General features: G+C 31.5%; 1 protein-coding gene across 1 annotated transcript in view; it reads right to left on the reverse strand.

Moving 5' to 3' along the window:
- Nucleotides 1-17,898, reverse strand: part of LOC142240526 (uncharacterized) — a 31,361-nt gene extending 13,463 nt beyond the window's left edge. The window contains exons 1-9 of the mRNA XM_075312228.1: nucleotides 17,509-17,898; nucleotides 12,277-12,384; nucleotides 7,144-7,241; nucleotides 6,935-7,087; nucleotides 6,692-6,823; nucleotides 6,397-6,633; nucleotides 6,182-6,313; nucleotides 3,969-4,098; nucleotides 3,786-3,908 (exon numbers count right to left, since the gene is read on the reverse strand). Of these exons, the coding sequence (XP_075168343.1) occupies nucleotides 3,786-3,908; nucleotides 3,969-4,098; nucleotides 6,182-6,313; nucleotides 6,397-6,633; nucleotides 6,692-6,823; nucleotides 6,935-7,087; nucleotides 7,144-7,241; nucleotides 12,277-12,384; nucleotides 17,509-17,865 (1,470 nt within the window). The 5' untranslated portion in view covers nucleotides 17,866-17,898. The remainder of the gene's footprint in view (nucleotides 1-3,785; nucleotides 3,909-3,968; nucleotides 4,099-6,181; nucleotides 6,314-6,396; nucleotides 6,634-6,691; nucleotides 6,824-6,934; nucleotides 7,088-7,143; nucleotides 7,242-12,276; nucleotides 12,385-17,508) is intronic.
- Nucleotides 17,899-18,111: the final 213 nt, after the last annotated feature.

An 18,111-nucleotide genomic window follows, 5' to 3' on the forward strand; every position in this document is an offset into this window, starting at 1 on the left:
GTGCAAAATTTGACGGCGATTGGACTTAAATTGCGACCTAGACTTTGATCACAAAAATGCGTTCACAGACAGACGAACATGGTTATATCGACTCAGGGACCCACCCTGAGCATTATTGCCAAAGACACCATGTGTCTATCTCGTCTCCTTCTGGGTGTTGCACTAACTTATAATACCCTGTTCCACAGTGTGGCGCAGGGTATAAAAAACCATATGTTTATTAAAAATTGTTATTGAATATAACAAAAAATAATTCAGTGAGAGCTAATTGTCTGTGCAAAAAATAGTGCTAATTTGCATTGCAAATAACTAAGGAAAATTTCTCAAAAAATCCTGTATACGGGGTTTGACAAAAAAAAAAATTATTTTTTTTTTCAAAATTATTTATTTATTCAACAATAACTTTCAAATTAATCAACCTCAGATACAATATAAACACTTCTGACGAGCTTTTTGATATAACCAAACGCTCTTGGTTCGATTTTCTCATCAATCGTGGCAAAAAGCTTTTCGTTCAACAATTCTTCAAAGTTGGGTGAAAGGAAATTTTGATTTTTTGTTCTGCTCATAATACACAGAAAAAAAGTGTCTCGTAAATTTAAGAAGATTTTTACAATAATTTATTACAAGAATTTTCCAGAATTTTAGTTCATTTTTCGTATCTTCAACGAAAATTAACTACTCGAAAGGAAATTTTACAAATTCTAAGTAGCAATCGTTTAGTTCATGGCCTACAAAATACGATGGAAATTTCCTTAAAAAATTTCTTAACTGGTAGTTAAAAATTCGTTTGTCATGCTATAAAACTACTTGTGAAATGTAAAGTATTTTCTAAATAATAAGTGCAATTTACTATAAGATTTTTTTGTATGAGAAAATATTTTTTTACGAAAAATGAACTTGAAAGTGGATAGCAATTTCTTACTGACCATTCCTATAGTTAATAATTGTTGGTAAAAAATTACCCAATGAAATATTTTTAGTTCACATGTAATTAAATTTATAGACATTTTCGTCAAAAATGGTAGATAACATTTCATGAAAATTTTGCAAACTTTAAGTTAAACGTTTCATCGTTCATAAACTGGTGTGCCTTTACGAATATTATTCTTAGAGTAAATTGTCAGCAGATGCGATGAACTAATGCATAGTACAGAGATCTTTATCGGAATAGTGGAATGTGATTAATGTAAAGATGATGTTACTTGAGTTTTGTTGTGTATACATGAGCGTGGGGTTGTTTTTATTTTTGTTCATTTAGTGGTTTGTGTGTGCGTGTGTTTGTTATTCGTTGATGGTTTTTGTCTGGATGAGGTGTTGTTTTCAATAAAGGCACATGTGTTTTTGTTGTTGTAGGGATGTTTTGGCTTTGCTTGGTTTTGTTTGGCATGCTTCAGTTGTACAATTGGCGTTGGCGTGGGTTGTTGCATCTTTTAAGTAGGTATGCAACAAGGGAATATAAAGGCATGGAATATTTTGGATTTTTGAGACATATATTGGTGTTTGTTTATTAAACCTTTTAAATGAAAGTTATTAATATATTAACGGTAGTTTAGAAAAAAGTTATTAAGAATATTTAGGAAAATATGTTGAAATTGAAAGTGTATTGAAATTTTTATTATTCAATGTAAAAAATTAATATTCAATTCCAGATGAATTTGGAAAATTTTTGTTATATCTCAGCGTACAGTTTAGTCATAAATTGGTAAGTATTTTTTTAATATGGATTTCTTTTAAAAAGAATATTTTTTTATGTATATTATTATTTGTTAATTAATTTTTTTGGAAACCAGTTTAATGTTTTTCTTTGTTGTAAAAGCAATATTTAATTTCAGAGCAACTCCAGATGGATTCAAACAAATTTAAAAAATAGAGCATTGTTAAGTTTTCTTTTAAAAATTGGCTTTCTTTCAACTAGAATATTTACGTTTTTATGACCTTTTTATCATCAAAATTACAGGTTTTTAATACCTTATGTTAGTATTTCTTTAATCAAATTTTTTGGAAACCAATGTTATATTTTTAATGTAAAAAACAAATATTTAATTTCAGAATAACCCCTTAAAAATTTGGAAAAATTTTAAGTACTCCTTTGCTTGTAATTTAATAGTGAATTGGTAAGGATTCCTTAACTTTCTTTTAACCCTGTACAGTCATCCTTATTTTTTGTACATTAACGTCATCCTTCGTCATTTTGACTACGGCTCATTTCAAGACGCTATAACTTTCATCGTGAGCGAAAAAGTGAACCAAACTTGAATTTATTTTCTTATTCAATTTGGTTTTAAGTAGTATAACACAAAAATTCATAAAACGGTCGAATTAGTATAACTTAAATTTACCATTTTCCAAAAGACTAAAATGCATTTTAAATCGAAAATGAAATTACGTGTCGTCATTTTGACAAATGATGACTGCCTAGGGTTAACCATAATATTTTTATGCATATTATTATTTTTGTCATTAGATTTTTTGGAAACCTACTTAATAATTTTAATTAATGTAAAAAATATATATTTAATTTCAGAGTAACCCAAATAAATTTGGACAACTTTTTATATTTCCCCTCAGCGTACAATTTAATAGAGAATTGGTAAGTTTTATATTAAAACTTTGTCTTTCTTTCAACTAGAATATTTATTTTATTATATCCTTCACATCGATAACAACACAGTTTTATGAGTTTATATAAAATACTTCATTATTTCTCTAATTGTTTCAGGTACAAATTTTATGAGATACGTTTTCCAAAGAAAAGTTGAATTCCTTACACCATTTGATAAAATGCCCCCAAATATGGTAAGTTACAAGCTAATATAAAGAATTAAAAACTTATATTTCATTACATGGTGTTAATTTTTAACAATTTTCATTATTGCTTCCATTTTTTCCAGCAAGATATGTGAAAAAATTACCTACGATGAATAAAAAAAGGATAAGTCAAAATGTCCACACAGCGGGTTCAAATGAACTACTCTCTGTTCCACGTGGTCATAATTTTTATTCACAAAAAACATTGTATTAAGAACTTTCATCATAAGTTTTTATAATAAAGTACTTTTGCTTAAAGAAAGTTTAATTTTAATGTATGAACATTTTCATAATAGTAAAACGATTTGTTGTTCCTTTAATTATTTAATTTCTCTGTACTGTGGAAGGACTGATTTAAAAATAGTTTAGTTGTCGACATTTTAAAGAGGCTGTAAACCAATTTTTATTATCGGGTTTCCCACAAAATAAGCAAGTAAACCAAAAGAATATTGACTTTTTAACTTGGTAGGGGTATATAAATCTTATGGTGTTGTAAAAATGAACTAAAATAGAATGTTATAGATGAACTAAAATTTAAGAGAATTATAAACTAGGCAAGTTGAAAAAAATCTTAAGGGCTAAATCATGGTCAATATTACTACAGTTTAGTTCATTTTGCAATGGAAATGGGTTCACTGTTTTTTCAGTGTAGACTCGCCAAATATCAGAGTCAATATATCAAAATTTTTACAGTTTCTTCTCTTTGATTCCAAAAATTGAAGAGCACACCAAAACATGCCTAACCTTTTTTGTACGGTAATTTTTTGGTCTGAATCGTATGCAACGTGCTGAAGTAAATAAGTTTACATGTTAAAGGCTACATTTTTTAATCGTCCCTAAATTCAGTATGACACAAGTGTATTTTATTTATGTTTCGCCATAAAGAATACGAATTTGCATTAGAGAAATGAGATATACAAATAGGAATATGAACGCGAGGGATAAAATATTATTGAATTTATCCTTAAACTCACCTGCTGAGTGTGTTTTAACCGCATTGCAACACTGGGAGGCAGCATCTGGAAGAGTAAGGAATCACTTTTACGCTTTTCCCTTTTCAATTCCTTGGCTTTTTCGGCCAAGTTTAGGGCGTACATCTGAAAGAAAAAACAACAATGCAAACAGACTTTCTGTCTTATTAAATCTTTTCCCCTAACCTGTATGGTGGCTGCTGCATTCTTTACGAGGACTATTATTATAGGTGAAACACATAGTACAACAATCAATATTGAAATGCCAAGGGCTTCATTTTTAGCTGCTTCCTTCAATGTTTCTCCAACGTATTTCCTTAGCAAAAATGAAATTAAGTTTCTATTAAACAATTTCGGGACCAAATTTGTACAGCTGAACCATTTTGAGGAGCTTTGAAACACTCTGAGACACGTTAATCCATAGACGTTAAATCTTATGGATTAACGTTATTACATAAGGCCGCGTTTACATTCTTTTCGTTTTCAACTAATTTAACTTGTAGAGAATGGTTTAAAGTATCAAAAATAAAGGAAAGTAATCGTAGAATTTTTGGGTTTCATCTATGAAACACGACCTTAATACACACTTAATATGATTTTTTTTTAAATGAAGAATATGTTTAAAAACACCTACGGCTCTTTTAATCTAATATACACTCTAATATACAAGTGAACTCTCTATTTCACTAAAGCCAATTTAACTTTATTTTAGTTCATGGAATTATAATGTTTGGAGGAAGTTTAATTTTTTGTGTACGTTAGTTAAACTAACTAAAACCGAGGAAAAAATATACTCAAATGAAGCATAAAGGTTAACTAAATTCGTGTCTTCCACAAAATTGTTCAGAATTTCTTTAAATTTGTAAATTTTACCAAAAAGGCGTCCATCATCAACTTCGTATGTCACTAAAGACATTCTTGCAATTTTGAACTCCAAGTTTTTCCTTCAAACTACAAAATTTTCTTCAACAAGTGAAAAAAATTTAGTTATGTCTAATAAATTTTCTTGAATTTGTCGAAAAATATTTATTTATTTTTATGACATCGGCGTGATGCCAACGTTTGTATGTTAATACTGTTTAGTTAAAATTTTCTACAAATATTCAAAATTTTCTAAAATTAACCGAAAGTTTTCTTCCTGGTGGGTTCATTGTTTTTTCAGTGTAATTAATTTATTTTCCCGCTCCAAAATATTTAACATTATTTTATAGCGCAAAATGGAATACAATGTTGAAATTACAGCGCTTTCTTTATTAAAATAGTGCGATCAAAAGCAGATAATTTAACACAATTGATACGCATTGTCCTTTTCATCTAGATTTGATTAGGATTTATCGAACCGAACATGGTACCGGCCTTTAACGGCGAAAAATTAATTTGTTGCATTTATGACAGTACTAGAATTGTTTAGAAGTACACACTTTCGAGGAACTGCTTAGAGGTTTATGGAAGACCAAATCGTTTGAAGTGTGTTTTTTCGTGGGTTCTTTCCCAATTTTTTGTGTAAATATAAGCTTTAAAATTCTTATTTTTGTTAAAAAAATCGTCTTAGAAAATAATGAAAAGGAGAAACGACACCGGTGAATCATATAAAGAGATAGCTATGAGTATGTGTGGGGTTAATTAAACAAATTACACACAAACAATATTTTTGCCTTCAATCACGAAATTAATTGATGCAATTATTTTTTAATATAAATGTCTTCAATCACAGAAATGATAGTATCAATTAAAAATTTAAAATTTTTATTTTTGTTAAAAAAATCGTCTTAGAAAATAATGAAAAGGAGAAACGACACCGGTGAATCATATAAAGAGATAGCTATGAGTATGTGTGGGGTTAACTAAACAAATTACACACAAACAATATTTTTGCCTTCAATCACGAAATTAATTGATGCAATTATTTTTTAATATAAATGTCTTCAATCACAGAAATGATAGTATCAATTACAAAAATAATTGAATTAAATTAATTTAATTAAATTGTTTTTGTGTATGAGAAGAGATGCGACTGACAAACAATAATTGATGGTCACAGTAAGAAAGAAAGTTAGAAAAACCACAACTTTATTTCTCATAGGGAATTTTTTCTCATATGAAAGAGTCTTCGATTGGAAATATATTTAACGATAGATAGCTAATCAGCTTCTGAGAGACGTTTTCGTCTCACTCAATGGAAATGAATAGTGAAATGTAATTTTTTTGTTACACAATAAAAAAAGTTTATTCATTTGATAAGAATTTATAAAAAGAATCTATGTAAGTACATAAATTAAAAAATCAACAAATATTGTCACCATGAAGATAAACTATGATACGTCCCACAGACAGTATGTTTATCTTCTCAACTTAATAATAATACAAAGAAACGCATGGTATTATCAAATGTTACCTACTTGATTTGCAGCCTTAAATCCTTTTGCAGTATTCTCAAATCGTCGGTATAGTTGTGCATCGAATCATAATATTCAATGGCGCTTTGTTCATCAGATACATTTCGCCCAGTTTGTTTCAGTACCATTGAACTCCTGAAAGAAAAGAATAAATATTTGACATTGGGTCAAATCTGGGAATAGACTTGGTTCACTTCGCAATAGAACAAGAGACTTACATTGCCTTCATCTTCTTGTATTTTTCCGTTCTTGTGATATTCGTGTACATATCCCTTAATGATGGAACATAATTTAATGTAGAGTTGATGAATTCCCTTGCAAGAAACTCATACCGTATGAAATTCACAAATCCATCGGAGCCAAGAGAACCTCGCCCATAAAACTTTATGCCATATGAGGAGGCAATGTTTTGGCACTCTATACTTTTGAGAAGATTTTTAAAGCCCACCAAATATCTACAATAACCGAGATGGATAACAAAATGAAATCTAAGGACACATACAGAATACACACCTCCACACTCCGCTGTTGTCAGCTTCCTTGATTTGTTCCGATAGATGATGTAGCAGAGCCTTGTTAATCGATGTATACCAGTTCATGACATCGGTGATTGAATTATCCTCTGGCTCAGCGCGTACCCTGTCTCTGTGGCGTGCATGGCAATGAAATGGGTAAAATTTGCATTTTAATTACATTCCACATGTGACACATAGGCTTGCGTGAATGACACTCTAATCGTTATCGTGAAGGATTTACCTAAATTCATTTAGACGATATTGAAATTCGGTGCGATTTAATAAAACTTCGTAATCGTCATCATCTGGTGACGTGGGTACGCTAACCTCACTCCAGGTGGTCATGTTACTCAGTGCTTGGTCTGTAACAGCAAAGCGTTGGGTCAGATTTGAACTGTAACGGAAACACATCAGATATTTGTGGGCGTTCGTGTAAGTTAGTGAACTTACCGAACCTTGCTACCATTCGTAAATATGTAAAATGCCACCTCTGACCGTTCCAACTGCAAATGGGTAACAACTTTTCCCAAATCTGTGGCAATGGTAACCTTAAATCAAACATAAAAATGTACATATCGACTAAGTCGACTGGTAAATTTATCAATTTATTGAGTCAGCGAATGACTAACAAATTGATAAATTGACCACCACATGAAAGCTATGGTTTTCATCTTGGAATTCTGTGGACTGAAGGTAGCGATGTGCTACGAAGCCAATATTTAACAGCTCTGCAGACCCTACATTGAAATTAAGATGAATGCTCGGCACGTGACCTAGCAATACGATTGTGAAACCATCAATTATTTATTCTTCACCTCCCTTTAAAGGCCGCCGATACCATTTTAAAGGAAACTTTTTACATCACTAGGACATCATTTGTGATATATTCGCTTAACTCTTTGGTACCAGAAAACTATTTCATTAATTAGTTACTTGTTTGCATCTCGGAACAATAATTGTAATTGCTCGTATGTGAATCAAATAACAGAAAATATCCTCGCGTAACCATAAAATTTATTTGTACATCACGGGATTAGATATGTACAAACAGGAACAAAATTATTCACATACCAAGAACTTGTAAATATAACAACAAATACTTAATCAATTTAAATCCAAACTTATTACTACAGCTGTGTGGTACTCCAAAATACAATAAAATATTTCTCCTTTGAAGATAATTTAAGAAAATGGTAAAAATAATAATTATTCACATACCCAATAAAAAGTGGGATCCCTTTGGCTTAGTTCTCCCCAAATTTTTTATTTAATTTAGCGGAAGAATGCGTTTCACATTAGGCTATTTCTGGGTTTTTATTATCAACTTGGCGATTTTTAGTCTTTACAGGTCATTATTATTTTTCGGACGGAAATGCGGAGAAACACTTTTTCTATTTAAATGTGAAAAACGTCACAATTAATTGTAGCAAAAAAGAATAGGATATCAATGAATATTTATACAAAAATATACACCGAGAAAAGACAACTAAAAACAATATTTAAAAATATAGGGCATACACTGGTAGTAAAAAATTTTAATTAAATTGTCTTTGTTTGGATATATTTTTAAGGCGCCAATTGGTTACTTCCATTATTTTCTTGCAGCATACTCCCTAAGTCTCTCTTTCTAAGCACATATATATTTATAGGCTATTTCCAAATTAATATATGTTTGCGTCTAAGCATATTATATTTACAAACATTTTATGTCCCAAACATAATATGTTCTAACATATTAACATATATGTCCCAAACATATTATGATAGTTTATGAACATTATATGCTTGCACTTAAAAATATTGTGTTAAAAAATGTGAGTTCCAAACATATAATTTTTACACCCAAACATATGAAAAACAGTCTTTTTCGTCCGTGTGTGTTCTTTATATTTTATTCAAAATTAATGATATTTCGGAAAGTAGTTAGAATTGTATACCTTGGTGTGATATTAGGATCATATTACAAACATTTGCATTGACATTTTAACGCAAGATGTGGTTCGTTTTTAGTGTGCTAATGTGTTATGTTATAGTGCCAACATAACCAGGTTCAAATATCAGCCTGAGTAAAAAAGCTATTTAAAATTTAAAAATTACATAAAAAATAAAAGTGTAATAAAAATTCTTGAATATAAAAAGTAAAATTTGAGAAAAGGAATACAAAGGATCAGAAACATGAAAAATGTAATAAAAAACTATGCGCTACCTGTTTTTTGTTCCAATAATTAAACATATATTAAATTTAATATTATGTGATAACTCCGTATAACCAACTTAAATCTGCCACTTGGTATATTGGTATATATATACGTCTTCCGTTTGTTTCTCTAACGAAAACAAATGGTTGTGCGATGGTGTGTATAAATATTTGCACGCAATTGATATTGCTCTTCCACAGCTTGCTCTGGACACACAATAGTATAAAAATACAGTCCTACTTACACATTATCCCGACGTTGGCTCATTGTATGCATGCCTGTACTAGGGCGGTTCGCTTTTTAGAAGAGTTGGAATTTGTTAACTCCACTAGCTTAATGTCGGGTTTATTTATGATTTTACTTAACCGTAGTAGATTTTTTTTCTTTGATTGAAACTTCCTGTACTATAGTAAAAACTTAAAACTAGGATTAAAACTGTCCTAAGGGTCAAATTATGGTCATTTTAACCCTCTAATGCCCAATCCCGCCTTTAGGCGGTCTTCGTAAAATCAGGAAGCTTTTAGTAAAACACACCTTAAGACAACAAATATGGGTAAAATAAAAAGAAAACTTAATAAAATCTGGTCAAGATGCTTTGTAGCATATACTGAATTTTACCGCATAAATTTTTCTTGTTTCGTTTTCTTGCTTTTGTGTCGTTAACATTGAATATTTAATCAGCCGGCAAAAAAATTGGGGCATTAGAGGGTTAATATACATTTAGGTAAAACTTCATTATTTTAATAAAATTAAATTGACTGGAAGGAAACACTATACAATAATTTATGTATATATTGAAATTTGTAATTTTAAATTATTTCAGAGTCGCAAAATTATTTAAGTAGTCGAATGTCCAGCAAAAGTGTTCAAAATAATAATTATTTCCAGATTTGCAAAAATGTATTGGAAATTTATGTAACTATGTTAGTAGGGAGCCACCGTGGTGCAATGGTTAGCATGCCCGCCTTGCATGCACAGGGTCGTGGCTTCAAACCCAGTTTCGATCAAACACCAAAAAGTTTTTCAGTGTATTATCCCACCTCAGTAATGCTGGTGACATTTCTGAGTATTTCAAAGCTTCTCTAAGCGGTTTCACTGCGAGAAGGTCGCTTATCATAGCATAGCATAGAATCGGGCAGCACTCAGTGATAAGAGAAAAATTCACCACTGTGGTATCACAATGGACTAAATAGTCTAAGTGAGCCTGAAATATCGGGCTGCCACTATACCTAACCTAACTTAAGTAACTAACCGCACACTAGATATGCTTGTGTGCTCAAGACGTCAGATTTCACTCCTGATATCTGCTATAACGGGCCGCTGCCTGATAGGCGATTTTGCAAAAACTATTGGCGCGAGGTATAATGATTACTGTATGAGCCATTATTATGCGGAGGAAAAGGAATCAATTAAACACCTCTTGTGTGAGTGTCCTGCTTTTTGTGTAAGGCGTAAGCGAATTTTAGGGACATATAGCTTTAGATTAAAGGCGGACCTGGAAAAAGTTAACTTAAGCAGTCTGCTTGTGTTTTTGGAACAATCTGGTTGGTTCAACAGAAGAAAATAAACGAGAAGGTTCAGCGGTTAAAACTAGACATGCCAATTTGTAATAGGTACTTTTAGTTAATGTGGTATCCCAATGGACTGCCACTTTAACCTAACCTAACTAGTTGTAAGTGTGATGAATTAATGTGAAGTTTAGGGCTGTTACCTGGGATAAATCCCGTCCCGAAATCCCGGGATTTTCGGGGCGGGATTAAAACTATCCCGAAAACTAATTGCTATTTGTTAAATTTGCAATTAGCATTATTAATTAATAAATTGGAGTCTTCATTCAGTGCGAACGGCCCCTAGATTTCATAGAGGGAGCCACCGTGGTGCAATGGTTAGCATGCCCGCCTTGCATACACAAGGTCGTGGGTTCGATTCCTGCTTCGACCGAAGACCAAAAACTTTTTCAGCGTTGGATTATCCCACTTCAGTAATGCTGGTGACATTTCTGAGGGTTTCAAAGCTTCTCTAAGTGGTTTCACTGCAATGTGGAACGCCGTTCGGACTCGGCTATAAAAAGGAGGTCCTTTGTCATTGAACTGAACATGGAATCGGGCAGCACTCAGTGATAAGAGAGAAGTTCACCACTGTGGTATCACAATGGACTGAATAGTCAAAGTGAGCTTGATACATAGGGCTGCCACCTAACCTAACCTAGATTTCATAAAATAAAATGAGTTTATAAACATATATGCTACACCCTGAGTAAGAATTTATTGTACATGAGGTTTTTTCTCTTTTGTTTATTTGTTGGGTTGGACAAGTGTTCGTTAAGTATGATAGCAATTTGAAATTGATTTTTAATTTACTCTTATGTTCTTTTGTTAATAAAATTGAATTAAACTAAATTGTTTTAATATACAACTAGATTTAGGCGATGTAGATTGTTATTACTTAGAATATTTAAAAAAATCCCGAATATTTCGGGATCCCGAAAAAAAATCCCGGGATTCTATATTTTGAAACCCCGGGATTTATAAAAATCGATCCCGAATGACAGCTCTAGTGAAGTTCAAAAATTGGTATAAATTACGAGGTACGTTATTTTCTATGTAACATAGAACATGGAATTGTATCTAGGGTTTTCTAAAGAACTCGAATTTTAAATTAATGGAAAAAAGTTTATCGTCTACAACCAATCTCTCAGGCAACATTAATGCGAATGGAAGAAATATTTTCTAGAAAAATGAACTGAAAGTTATTAAAGTTCTATGATTTGTTGTAAAAACGTGCCTATAGTATACAGGATTTTAAAGCATTTTAAGCATGATCCTCGCTTATGTCTATGATATGAATATACCACAATGAACTTTGAAGTGACACCGTCAAGGCGTATGATTGAATTGATGCGATAAATTTTAATTACCAAGTAAGTATCAAATAATGTCCATTTTGAAATATATGCTGATGCATTTCTTATCCTTCACTGAAACATTAAGAGTGTACATATGGAGTGATTATGGTCACACCCTGCATGTAGGAATTCACCCTTACATGAATGTATGTACGTATACACCTGCCCAGCAAAAAAGCGTCGCCAAACGGCGATGTTGTGCTACTTAACTACTTTGGATTTCACTTGAAAAAATAAGAAAAAATGAAATAAACGTTGAAATTATTGATTCTATATATCTAGGCTGATGTAGATAGGAATCTGACATTTTTCCATAATTTAATATCTTCAATATGTAAACATGTCCTTGTTACTTTAATACCCAGTAACATTTTAAAATTAGTTTGGGAAAACTGTGAAACCAATACTGAGCGCATTCTTGGATATATGGTACATTGAAATTAATGTCTTGGGAAGAACTGCATGTAGCTATGTACTTACCTGTGTTTCTATGTCAGCTACTTCAACTCGGTATTCGAGAACATCATGAAGTGATATGGACGTTTGAACAATCAAGGCCAGGATTGGTATAAACGGCAATACGATCATCTAAAATTAGAGTTCTCTATATAATATTTATTTTAATCGTTAAATTATTACATTCCATAGAATTAAAATCATCAATAACGCCGGGTGTTGGAAGTATCGCCAACGTTTGATACCGTTTCTGTATCATTGTCCCTTATAAATTTCTATATTGATACCTGGACGGTAAAATTGGTTACCACACGGGTTTTGGTCATACTGCTATGAATAATGCGCCAACCCCGTTGGTTAAGATACATGAAAACGAAGCTGTATCAATCGCTGCTATTAATTCTTATATCAGTAAGTATTAAAAGGTTTTCTCTGGCTACAGTCTTGATCCAGAAACCTTGAACAACTCGCAACAAAGTATGCATGTTAACATTTTTATACTAATACATATTATTTGCCACCAAAATGCTTTCTTTTTTGTCCAGAGTCACTGCGATAACTCCCACCACGTAGACTAATAACACTAGTTTACAAAATGTAATTTCGAATAGAGGTGTGCGCGTGACACGAAATTATCGTGACACGCGTGATTCACGCGTGAATCACGTGAGTCGTGAATAAAATCTGAAGCAACTCTCGTGAATGTGCGTGAATGGGACTAAAACAAATATGTCGTGCGTGAGTGTGCGTGAGTAATAAAATCGGTTCGTGAATGTGCGTGAATAAAATTTTTGCAAAATCACGCTCACGAAAAAAATCAAGATTTAATTCTTACTCGTATGTTAACTGAAATGGATTTAGTTGTCGAACTATATTTTATTTATGCATTTTATTACCCTTGCTCATTCCCGATGGGAAAATGTCATGAGTCTCGTGAATTTGTCGTGAGTCACGTGAATTGTCGTGAATCGTGCGTGAGCGTGAGTCTGTAAAAGTACTTCGTGCGTGAGCGTGCGTGATTACTGCTTTTCATTTCGTGAATGTGCGTGACTGGGAGTGGCTACGACACTTATCGTGCGTGAGCGTGCGTGAATAAATATTTGACTTCGTGAATGTGCGTGAGTGTAAGTGAAATTTCACTCACGCGCACACCTCTAATTTCGAATTCAGCAGTTCAAAATACATAAGAAAAGTCACGTCTCATCAAATATACATTTTCAGTGCCATAGGTAAAAGTGAATAGACCACTCTGACTGGATAATATTCGGAACAAAATTAAGACTATTCTAGGATGTGAACAAAACGGCCAATATAAAGCGGGGAAACTGTCATATTGAAAGCAATAGAAAATATACGAAAGGAGACCGGATTCTGGGCCTGACCAAACTGGGAAACAGGAACTGAAAACAAATTAGGGAGATACTCAAAGGCACCTACACTGAAAAAAAATATTGTCGTGAGTTCAAAGATTTCATGTCTTTAAAATATTTGACTTAAAAATGCGTATCATAACATGAAAGAAAAAATGTTTGGGCTAAGGTTAACTTGACTTTAATAATTCAGAAAAATTCTTTAAATTTAATGAAATTGTCTTTAAATTTGTTATCTTTTTGCATCTTGACTACAAAGCAAAAAATCGTTTAAATATAGAACATGTTTTTCAACACTTTATTTTAAAGACGTTTTTTACTTGAAACATAGCATAATTTCTACTGGAAATCGAGTCTTAATTTAGAAAAAAAGGTTGTCGTTAACTCGTTTTTAAAGGCTTTGATAGCATATGAAGAAAAAAAGTTGAAAAAGCGAAAAATTAAAATTTGCTTTCTAGAAGCAAGTACACAAAACCCAAATGTAAAAGAGAATTGTGCCTTAAAAGTATCCTTACTTGTATTCTCCGCTTCTTTGGCTCGGAATCAATACCAAAACTTTTAAAGTAAAGACAAAGTCTTTGGAACTGGGCATGCTTTTTTTTCCACTGTAGTTCCAGGTACAAAAGAAGGTTTCTTTTAAACGAAAAAATGTATGGAACTTTCCGTCAAAATTAATAGAGAAAGAAGATGGAACATTAGAAACAGTGAGTTGCACACTTACACTGAAAAAAATATTGTCGTGAGGCCAAAGATTTCATATCCTTAAAATGCGAATGCGAATTTTGCTTAACATAGAAGACGCATTTCTCTCATATAAAGTTTTTTCCTTGTCCAAAAGTCAATAAACTTGACTATAAAGCTAAAAGGCGTTTAAAACACTTTATTTTAAAGTCGTTTTTTACTTGAAATATAGTATAATTTCTACTTGAGAGTCTGAATTTGGAAATTAATTAATCGAGAAAAAAACTGAACAAATTAATAATTTAAAATTTGTTTCCTAGAATCAAGTGCGCAAAACTCATATTTTAAATAGAATTGTGTCTTAAATGTGTCCTTACTCCAATTATCTGCTTCTTTGGCTCGTTATAAATACCAAAAGCATTAGTGTAAACACAAAATCTTTAAAACTGGACATGCTTTTTTCCGACGATAGGTTCATACTTGTCGTATTCGAGTCTTGTACCACAAATTAAACCAAAAATAAAAGATATTGGGCCCGATAAATTTGGAAATAATTCTTGTTAATAAATACTAAAAATAAATGTTATTTATGTAAACCTCGTCCAATTCCAACATTTTTTCTATTGTTTTTGCTTTCCACACAGAAAAAATGAACTGTTTATGTGAAGAATTAACTACATCGTGCAAAAATTAAATTAAATTATATTCGGTTGTTGTTAAAATAATTTTCTATCTACATTCTGCTTCAAGCATATATATTTTCAGGATTGTTCCAAATATTGTTTGTATTGTTCAAATATATTATGTTTCACCTTAGGCATACACTGATAGAAAAAATTAATGACATTCTCTTGTTTTCATATGCTTTTAAGACGCCAATTGGTTACATCCATTCTTTTACCTGCAGCATACTCTCTATATATGTTTACAGGTTATTTCTAAATTAATATATGTTTGCATCCAAATATATAATATTTGCAAAAAAATTATATCCCAGACATGTTACGCTAGTTCATTAACTTGCACTCAAAAATATTGTGTTAAAAAAATTGAGTTCCAAACATATAATTTTTCAACCAAGTCTGTGAAAAACAGTCTTTTCGTCCGTGTAGCTATCAATCTAGGCTCTATAAAATTAAAATTGCGATATCTCATTTTAATTTATAAAGAAAATTCAGCTAATCTTCATATTATTACAGTAAACTTCAAAGTACAAATTATTTTCTTATAAATTATAAAAACAATCAAACCAAAGATGTAAAAATTGCAAGTCTATATTTGAAGCTTTCTTAAATTTAGTCCCAAGGTTCAATATCTCAATTAATGTATATAATACATGTCTTTAAATAAAAAATGATTTTTTGTTTACTTGAGGAAAAAATTTTCCTTAAAGTTATATGCCATTGAAATACGACTTTAACATGTTTAACGCAATTTTTAACTTTCTTTTAATAAACTACTTTATTTTAAAGAAATTTGTCCTTAATAAAATATATTCCAAATCATTTAAACATAAACAATTCCAATTGGTAAGTAATTGGATCAATGATCCAATGATCGCAGCACTCTGCACTTTTTCTTCTACTAAGGAATGATTTTTTTGTTACCTTTAAATTGATTTCTTTCCTTTCTTCTATTGATAAAATACCATATTTTGTAAAAGAATATGAAATTCTGTAAATCCACACGTTTTTTAAAGCAAAGTCATTGATTTGTACAGAAATTCTCGATATCCAAAAAGAAATTGAATCACATGACTGCGCAAATATGTTTCGGCGTGAATATTATATAGAACTTAAATTTGTAACATATTATTTTTAATTAACATTTTAAGTGCAAACATATGATGTTCATAAAAAAGTATAACCTGTTTGTGACATATATGTTGGAACATGTTATGTGTGGAACATCTCATTTTCTTAAATAAAATGTGTCTGGATGCAAACATATGTTAGTTTAGAAATATATATCTTTAGAGCGAGAGACAGAGATAGATAACGATAGATAACGACAGTGTTGCCAGGTGATTTTTGATTCTTCCCCCCAAATCTTAAGAAAAAAAACCCCTAAATTGGTCTAAGCTTTTTTCAAAAACCCCCAAAAAATTTCAGAATATAAAAGTACAAAAAGTGGTACCAAAATTACGTGAAAAAAAATCCTGTAGTGATACACTTTAAAAATTAAATTTAACACAAATATATATCCTGAAAGAAGAGTTCTTTCCTGAGAAACGAAATTTTAGAAAAACTAAGTTTTCTTTTGATGCTAATTTTTTTTTCGTTTGAAGTAAATAAAAAATAAAATTTGCTAAATAAGAAAATAAAACAAAAGAGATTTTCGTTTGTTTAAAATTTCATCCCTGAGGAAATTATTTTTTCTATGGATGTAATAATACAATATGTATATCAATTTAAAAAGCGAGCTTGCTCTTGAAAAGATTTCAGCTGCTAAGTTAAAATACGATTGTTTTTAATTTTGTCAAATATTAGGTTAGGTTATAATATGCTATTGGATACTTGTTTGTATTTAGGATCTTCTTGTTGACTTTCCGCATCTTTTTTCTCATAACTCATGCTAGAATTGTTCCGAATTTGCTTGAGAATTGCTCCACTTTATAAGGTCTGAAAGAATTTTGTACCCCCAAAAATCCCCCCAAATAAATTTTACCCCTAAAAATCCCCCTAAACGTGAAAAAACCCCTAAATTTGGGGGGTAAACCCCTAACCTGGCAACACTGGATAACGATATCAACATAACCCAGTGAGAAAATGAAATGAGAGCAAATGGTGCTCTACTTGAGAAGCATATTTTGTTGTGGATAAATGTGCGTACATTCATTATGATATGCGGGTGGCACATGATCGAGGCATCTAAAATTTTGAAATGTTTAAATCTAAATATTATTGAATTTACTCATTTAGTTGTGTATTCTTCTTGTGGCACCAAAACAAATAGGGCAAAAATAATAAAATAGCGGAGAGCAATACAAATATATTAAAAGATTTATTTAAACAATAGAGAAATGAATTAATTATTTTGGCTTAAAAAATTATTATGGGTGAAATAATATGTGCATTACATTCAATTGAAATATATATTCTGAAAATATATATGCTTGAGTCGATAATTGTTCTATCGGTGTGTTCAACCGATTGTAATAAACAATTTTTAATGGATTCATCTTGTTTTCATTAAAGTAAATTACCTGCATCAGTTGAATGCGTCGCCCGGTCTTTATGGCTGGATTGCGTGCTGCAGCGCTGCAGCATCGTACATATTTAGACGTCGATACATCCTCAGAGCTTACTGAATGCAAGGACATTTTATCAAAGTGTAGCTGTTGATTACTTGTCTCCTGTGCCACGTCCTTTATATTCTCATATTCTGCAATTGTCATATCAGGGCAAATATTCTTGTTAGCTTCCACTACTTTCATCACATCATCCCTATTGTTCGTTTTGAATTTTGGGTGGCATAAAATCGACTTTATAGTTTTGTCTGAGCCATCGGTTGTTGGAGTTGAAAATGTTGTTGCCGAATCGCCTGGTTTACCGTTCAGCATATTGTTTCGATGCTTTAGGAATCCTAGTACAACATAGAACGTTAAAAGGCTATTAAAATTTCTGGTTCATGGAATAAAATAGTGACATCTTTATATGAGAAGGGAAACGAAGAGTGTCGTAGTGAGTTATTGCGTGAGTGATTGGCAATGTATGAAAAATAAATCAATCGCTCAACATTTGTCATATTCTACTTGCACTCAACATAAATACTATCAGAGAATGAAGCCGCCGAGTCGTGCCGGCGA

This window comes from Haematobia irritans, chromosome 5, assembly GCF_050003625.1.
Source record: "Haematobia irritans isolate KBUSLIRL chromosome 5, ASM5000362v1, whole genome shotgun sequence".
Taxonomy (NCBI): domain Eukaryota; kingdom Metazoa; phylum Arthropoda; class Insecta; order Diptera; family Muscidae; genus Haematobia; species Haematobia irritans.